This window comes from Lagopus leucura, unplaced genomic scaffold (genome assembly GCF_019238085.1).
Source record: "Lagopus leucura isolate 7727_CA_CO unplaced genomic scaffold, USGS_WTPT01 Super-Scaffold_100001, whole genome shotgun sequence".
NCBI classification, from domain to species: domain Eukaryota; kingdom Metazoa; phylum Chordata; class Aves; order Galliformes; family Phasianidae; genus Lagopus; species Lagopus leucura.
This window is the reverse complement of record NW_024962262.1, coordinates 57,353,220-57,361,201: the sequence shown is the minus strand read 5'-3', so window position 1 is coordinate 57,361,201 and position 7,982 is coordinate 57,353,220. Positions and strand designations below refer to the sequence as shown.

The 7,982-nt window shown below is 45.2% G+C and overlaps 1 protein-coding gene across 1 annotated transcript; it reads right to left on the bottom strand.

The window, feature by feature from the left end:
• Positions 1-6,224: 6,224 nt before the first annotated feature.
• Positions 6,225-7,942, bottom strand: LOC122178325 (maestro heat-like repeat-containing protein family member 2B). Its single transcript, XM_042868454.1, has 6 exons — positions 7,854-7,942; positions 7,556-7,679; positions 7,244-7,353; positions 6,711-6,863; positions 6,438-6,592; positions 6,225-6,304 (listed from the first exon to the last, which is right to left on the bottom strand). Exons 1-6 carry the CDS (start codon positions 7,932-7,934, stop codon positions 6,253-6,255), a joined length of 675 nt encoding a protein of 224 aa, XP_042724388.1. The 5' UTR covers positions 7,935-7,942; the 3' UTR covers positions 6,225-6,252.
• Positions 7,943-7,982: the final 40 nt, after the last annotated feature.

Below are 7,982 nucleotides of genomic sequence, written 5' to 3'. Positions count from 1 at the left end.
TGTCCTCAGGGTGCACAGTCATTTGGAGAGGTCCTACCACTCACGGATTAGATCCGGAGTACATATAGAAACTTTTCCCACATACAAAGTAGGGTTGAAGCAGCAGCAGTGTAAACATCCAACCAAAATACCAGGACTGACTCAAAGGGATTAACTCAGAAAGTAGAAAACAGGTACCCTCCAAAATCTCCTTAGCAGTAGTCACGGATGAGCTGGAAGTAATCCTAACCCCCTCCAGAAATCTATTAGATATATTCCTGGTTTCCAAAACTGCCTCCAGCAAGTTTCATCCTTTATTAGAGACACCTCTCTCCCTCTGCTTGCTCTGTTTTCCCACTCATTCATTATCAGACATCTCTGCTCTACAAGTGCAAGGAGCACAAGTACCAATTTTTTCAGTACCAATGTTGATCAGAGACATGCAGCAGTCAGATAATGACTTTTGCCTTAAGACTTACCATCCACATACATCCACTACCATATATTCCCCAGGCAAGAGCTACACGCTACAGCTTTCTTGTTATCTTGTGGATCTGTCAAGCACCAGCTTGGAAATAGGTCTAGGCCCTCACATACATGGAGTATGGAGTGGACTGTAACAATACTTGAACTTGCCAAACTAATATTTATATCTTTATATCTCTCAGCATTTGAGTTACTTTGGAAATGCTCAAGTGGAAAGTTCTCGAGACACTAAATCATCTTAGAAAACATTACGTGGCAAGTCCACATATTGTCAAATTAGACTAGATACGCTTTTGGTGAATTAACTGAAGTGTAATATTGTATGGCTATTCATAAACATCACAACCTCTACTGAAGAATTCCCATCTGGATCCTGGCTTACACTGGGAGTTCCTGGGTTGGGAAATCAGCTGACACAAATAGCTCTGTTTGTTTTACCTGTTTATTATTATTATTGGTTATTGTTAAATGTATGGTCATTGCCAAATGCATGGTTGTCTCTTTTCACTTTCTACCTTTATTCATCGTGTAACATTGGTGTCACCACTCCTGAGGTATCACCGAGTCGTGTCTCTGGCAAACTGAATGACTCTAATTGTTGTCTAAAGATTGATGATAATGATGATAATGGTAAAGTTGTTAAACCAATTGCCCAGGGCCCAGGGTATACAGAAAATAGCCCATGTTCCTGGAAAGGCCTAGACTTTGATTTCTTTTCCTGGCTTCCAGGTGGCCTATGGGTCAAAACATATCCTGTTTTATCTACTGTGTGTTGTTGCAACTCTTACGTTTGTACCTTGTATGATTCCATGTTTTATTCAACTTATACAACGTGTTGTATCCTCCATGTACTTTGTAACCACTTCAACCGATGATGGACAAGTCCAACAGATCAGGGCAACATTTGTAACCAAGCCCAAGAAATCTTTTTTAGTAATTGTGTAACGATTATCTCCCCCTTCTCCCCCTCCTCTTTCCCTCCTGCTTCTTTGCTGTCTTTTTATTTTCTGCCTTTTCCTCACCACCTTGGATGGTCACTTATGCTTCATTTCAAGCAATCTTTGAGCCACGGGGTGGTGTGAGAATCCTTCTTTGTTTTTTTGGCTCAAAGCTTGCTTCCTAAGTTATTTTGTTGAGGAGGCAAGTGATGGATGTTGTGTGGCAATCAACATCGCTGTGTGGACAATTTTACATCTTTGGAGCTGTTTGCCTTTGGAAGATATTGTTCAGGACTGTTTACTGGCAAAAGATCTAGCCTGTTACCAAATAACTCCTGTTTGCTATGGAAGACTGGGGGACAATGCCATTGTATCCTGCGAAGGCAAGATACAAGTTGGCGCCTCCCTGCTCCCTCTTATCTGCTGGCAAGGCCAGGAAGATAAGAACAAAGGAGTTTCCTGCTGAGATCCCAGAGCCAGAAGCTGCCACTCAAAGGAGAGCTGACTCAACCACTTTGGATTTGAGCTGTCACTGCAAAGACAGCTGACTCAACCACTTTGAAATCATTTAAAAGGGGACATCATCGCCATGGTCGTGCGTCGCCGTCGTCGTCAATAGAACAACTCTGCCCGACGACCCACCACTACTGAGGATCAAAGACGGAACTACGAACCTCGCTGGATCCATGGTGGTGACTATGCCCCTCTTGCTGCCTATAAAGACTCCTTGCTTCTCCTATCTTTTCTATCACCCTCCTTCCCTTCCCCATTACCCTAATCAGAATAGTGTCCGTCCTCCCCTTCCCCATTTCCCTGATTAAGACTTGTAATAAACTGGTCGGACCAACATTTGAACCGTTGCTTCTTAATCTCACGCCGGGTATATAGATTACAAATGAACCTCCTCTCCCTCCTATAAATTGGAGCGAGACATATTTATCACCTACCTTCCTACCTCCACTTGTGCGACTGGCATTTCCAAACAACTCCTGTTCAAACTGAGCATTTTCCTGTGGAAAGTTAGAAGAAATACAAGTATGTACCGTAGCTGACAAAGTCCCAGCAGATGCTAGAAGAGATCACTCAAAACACTACTTTGTGATGTGAGATTTCATTTGTGAGCTGAGCCAGCAAAGCAAGGACTTTCCTGACAACAAAGGCAGTTGCATCTCCATTTGTAAACCACATATTCAGAATGGTAATTCTGTGCTTGTCTGAGTGTGATTTCACTAATTCTGTTTATCAAAAATGTAATTAACTTCTATCCTGAAAAAGTCAGCATCATGCTGACAAAAATGGCCTATTGTTGTTTATCTGGTAAAAATCAAATCACCTGAAAGAGTTGATAAATATGATATACTTGAGAAGTTTGGATAATACATTCCATCTTTGTAAGTCAAGTAAAGATTATGGTCAATTTAGTGAGTGAAGAGTTTGGGAATTTATAATTTATAAATGACAAATTCTGATTGTGCAGCAGCAAGCCAGCCCAGTCTACGAGCTACTGAATGCTTCCTGGAGAAATTGTCTATTTCCTATCCTCATTTTTCATGAAATTCATCATGTTCTGTAGTGGTCAAAAAGATTAGTAATACTCTTCACTGAACTAGGTTTCATTGTAGGTATTTTAGGTGCTTCACCATCCTGTTTTACAATCTGGCCACGAGCAACTAACTTCCATAGACACAGAACTGTTCAAGAAAAAGAATGGATTGCCCTAAAATGGATATTCCAGAAACAGCTGAACCTGAAACAATGCCATCCCTTTCTATATTCCAGATCTTGTCCCAGGAAAAGTCTGATTCAAAGTGTAGTTGGCTAAATGAGAAACTGACTTCTGCCACAAGATAATTTCAAACTCTCAGGCTTTAAGTGTAGAAATTAAAATGCGCAGAGCTCTTATATTTTGTTGTTGAAAGACAGCATTTGATGGTGTACTTTCTCCTCCAGTTGAGAATAAAAAAGAAATCACATTAGTTCAGTTAGACAGTAAAAACCAAAACTGATGTGACTTCAGGTCTCCAGCAGATTGTCAACTACCATCAGTAATAGAAATTATACTTCTGTCTACTGTTGCTTATGGAGAGGGAAAATGATGTTTTAATACAATGAATGCTAATATTGGCAGGTAATGGAGAAGTCAAGCTCCTAAAGGTGCCAGGAAGGTGGTGAAAAGTTTAGAAACTCCAACGATGGTTGAATGGCATGGCTTGAGGATATGTCTGGCCACTGGCACTCATTTAGATGCAAGTATCACACAGCCATAAGAGAATTAACATTGATCGTTACAGAAGTTAAAATAATTTATCAGTGATTTTATTAATCTCTTCTCCCACTGATCTACGCTAACTAGGAAAAACAAATACTGTTCAAACACTTTTGTCAACATTCTTCTAATAATTTAGCAGTTGTCTAATAGCATTTTTTGAAAAAAGAGCTGACTCATTGTTTTGAAATCAGTTACGGACCTCAGTTCTAGTCAACCCACACTAATGCAAGCAAAGATAAGAAGGGAACAAAAGGACCCTAAAAGCACAGGAGCTGAATACCACTCTCCCTGTAGATGGACAATGACCAGTGCAGCCTACTGGGGTAAGCCCAAGGGCCTTTGCACATCTGAAAAGAACTGTGTAGTTTCTGAGGATCTGGTGAGTCTGCAATGTGGTTCTTATTTTTTGGGAAGTTGAGAAACCAAGCCCAGCAAAAGACCTGTGCTTTATTTTTATCCCATTATATGTACAACTATTTTGATCCCAACTTTTATCTCCACAATATTCATTTTAAGTGCACACTGCACATTTCTTAAAACTAAGTACAGAATAAGATTGAGCTGTCTCTCTGGTGACCTCTCTTATGTTAGCACTAGTTCTCTGTCCACATGGGCAGCATTACTCGTACAGCCACCTTGAGTTTGTGTCTCTTTGCCATTTGTGGCATTTCAGAAATGGCCATAGGAGGTTAACCATTCCACCCATCAAACCTAATGCATGGGATTCATCATTTGGGGGTCATTTGGGACTACAGTCTGAAATGAGGTAAACAAGTTAGGTTAAAACAGATCTATCTTTGCTAAGCCAGGTTTTCACTGATGAAAACAGGTGCTTTTCTACAGACCTAGAATGTTCCTACGCACAGTACGGACAGCGAGTCTCCTGTTTCTACCCTAATTCTGGAATGTAAGGCATCTGGCTAGAACAGTAAACCACAAATTAACAAAGAAGCAGCAGACAGGTGGGCAGAACTGACGCTAATGAGAGGACTGGCCAGAGCCAGGCAAAAGTCCTCCAACTCCACCCAGGTCAAAGAATACACAGCCAGGAACATAACTGCCTTTATCAGAAAGACCACTGGATGACCAGGGAGAAATGCCACGCACGTGTAAAAGAACTGAGACTCGGAGCGGGGGAAAATGTCAGTCATTCTGGGGACTCATTGTAATAAAACAACGTTTTCTTGGACATCCAATGCATATGTGAGCAGCTTGCTCTTTAAGCATGTGCCTTTCTTGACCTGCGGTAAGCAGGCTAGGAGGGAAAAGTGGTAAAATAATGATTAAAAGCTTTGAGAAATACATGCCATAAAATGCACGGGAACAATAAACTCCTAAACAACATTAACAACCAAAAACCCATTATCTCCTCAAGCACTAATATTATCCTAAACAACTTAAAAGTAGTAGTAACTGCATACTCAAGAAAGGCAAAATCACACTTAGGTGAATTAGGCATTAATATCACCTTCTTGCACAGGATGCAAGCAAGTGGCAGTCCCTGAAAATACCAGTCTCTGTAACAAGTTTCTTGGAAACTGACAGAAAGTTAAAGTGGCCCATGTGGAATCGCCCAACTGCATGTTGGCATCAAAAGATCTTGGCCAGCACGTCAAGGGAGGTGATCCTCCCCCTCTGCTCTGCACTGGTGAGGCCACATTTACACTGCTGTGCCCAGTTCTGGGCACTTCAATTAAGTGAAGTTAAAAGACAGGGACCTCCTAGAAGGAGTCCAGCAGAGGACGACCACAAGGATGACTGGGGGCCTCCCATGTGAGGAAAGGCTGAGTAACCGCGCTCCGTTCAGCCTGGGGAAAAGGACACTGAGAGGGGATCTGGCAAATATTTATCACTATTACACATAAATGTTATATACAACTATTTATAACTAAAGGAAGGTGGGAGGCAAATGAGTGAGGCCAGGCTCTTCTCGATGGTGTGTAGCAAGAGCACAAGGAGTAGTGGCCTAAAACTTGTACATAGGAAGCTTTGTACTAACATGCAGAAGAACTTGTTTATGGTAAGGGTGATGGAGCACTGGAACAGGTTGCCCAGAGAGGTTGTGGGGTCTCCTTCTCTGGAGACATGATTCAAAACCTGCCTGCATGTGTTCCCATGTGACTTAATCTAGGAGTTCCTGCTCAGGCAGGGGATTGGACTAGAGGAGCTTCCCAGGTTCCCTCTAATCCCTGTCGTTCGCTGATTCTGTGATTCTGTCGTTGGAATGGAGAAAAGACAGCAGCTATTAATGGGAAGACTTGGTAAAGAAATACACTTTACATATCTTAGTCAGGATTATGGCATTTATTGAATTTTAATAAATGATACAATTTTTTTTAGAACTTCCCTTCCCTCCCATCCCCTTCCTTCCCATTCCCTTCCCTTCCCTCTTCACTTCGCTTCGCTTTTCTCTTTGCTGCACTTCGCTTCTTTCTTAGCTTCGCTTCTCTTCGCTTCGCCTCGCCCTCGCCCTTTCCTTCTCCTCCTCCTCCTCCTTCTCCTCCTCCTTCTCCTTCTCTTTCTCCTCCTCCTTCTCCACCTCCTCTCTTCCTCTTCCTCTTTGTCTTTCTCTTTGTTCTTTTACCGGCTCCAGTGTTGAAGGCAAAACTCTCTTATACTTTTCCACGTCTCACTAGAACAAGGAGAGTCTCAAGTTGTGGCTTGTGACCTCAAACAGACTCAAAGCTGCCTCCTCCCTGGATTCCTCCGGCAGAGGCCAGCTACAACTGTGACCTCAGGCACAGCAAAGGCGGGAGTGCCAGTACCTGTCCGTTGGCCCAAGCGGCCGGGAGAAGTTGCTCATCACGGCCTCAGTGTGACAGCGGGTGAGGATGACCACCGCCTGGCACAGGAAGGGCAGGAACGTGCTCTGCTGCGCAAACGATGTGATGCTGCGCAGGATGTAGAGGATCGGAGGCACCTGAAGGAAGAAGGGGAGAAAGAATGACTTGCTGCATCCTGGACCTGGCCTGCATCCTGCAGGCCTAACCACGTGCAATAGCCAGAACAAGTCCAAGACACGTGGGAGAGTCTCTTACGTTCCAACAGATGTCCTTCCCGTGCATCTGCAGGAAGGTGGTCATCCACTTCCCACACGCACGCACACGCACTCCGCTGGCTTTCCGGATGGTCTCCTTGATGGCAGTCATGAAGTCAACGGTGCGTTCTAGGGGGAAGTTCCTGCACACGATCTGCAGAGAAATGAGAAGCGGGAGAGATCTCATCACTGCTCTGCTGCAGCTGTCTGTACCCTGCTGTTTATATGGAAGGCGGTTGAGCCTTCTCTCAGCTTCTGCACCCATGGTGTTTGCTTACATGCAAAGCCTACCTCCCAGCAGCCACAGTCACACATGCAAGTGCACACACACACACAAACGCACATCATGGAGTCAGCTCCTTGCACTGGGTGCCTGAAGGCCAGACGTAGCTCAGAGCCTCCTGCTACTTGCTGAGAAAACAGGACTCAGGGTAACAGCTCATTTTGGAAACAGTGTGAGAGGCTGGGAGCAGCACAGGGTTGTGCAGAAGCCTACACACAGAGATCACACCACCCCTTCTTGGGTCCACATACCATGGCCATTTTGGATGTGGTCTGGAGCTGAGAGGCGATGCTGCAGGCATGCAGCCCCTCGCACAGGCCCCTGATGTCACCCGTCTCGATGTCTGTGTTGGTCGCTTTGGCTGGAAAGAGCACAGGGAGAAAAGGGAAGTCATGCTTCTGGAAATGAAACTGCTTTCCATGGGGGAAAGACAGAGGACAAGGTGGGGACAAGAAGAGAGCTGTGCACGGTGCCTCTCCCTCCTGTAAACAGGGCCCAGCCCGTGGGGCTCTGGTAGTGCTACGGAGGAGGGCAGAGGGCTGCAGCACGCCTGCTCCACTCACCTTGGATTCGGAGAAGGGAGCTCAGACAGGTGACGGCCAGCTGGCGGGATGCGGGCATGGGGTCACACGTCAGAGGCGCCAGCAATCCCACCAAGGAGCCAAAGTGCTCACAGGCATCTCCTCTCTGCAGGGGTGAGAGGCAGGAACAAAGCTGTAGACAGCCCCAGCTCCTCCCAGCTTCTCCCATCTGTGCCTTTCCCATGCCATGACACAGCATGCACAGCTGGGCAGAGCTCACCTTCCAGCTCAGGGGCACCGGGGAGGGAGCAGGGGGCATGCGGTGGGGCTCTTTACTCACTTGAAGCTCTTCACAAACAGACAGCAGCTGGGAGCAGGTCTGCAGGGCCCTCTTGCGCTCCCACGCATTGGTTGATACCATTGATTTCTGCAGGACCTGGGGTAGAGCATCTGTCTCACTGAGGACGTC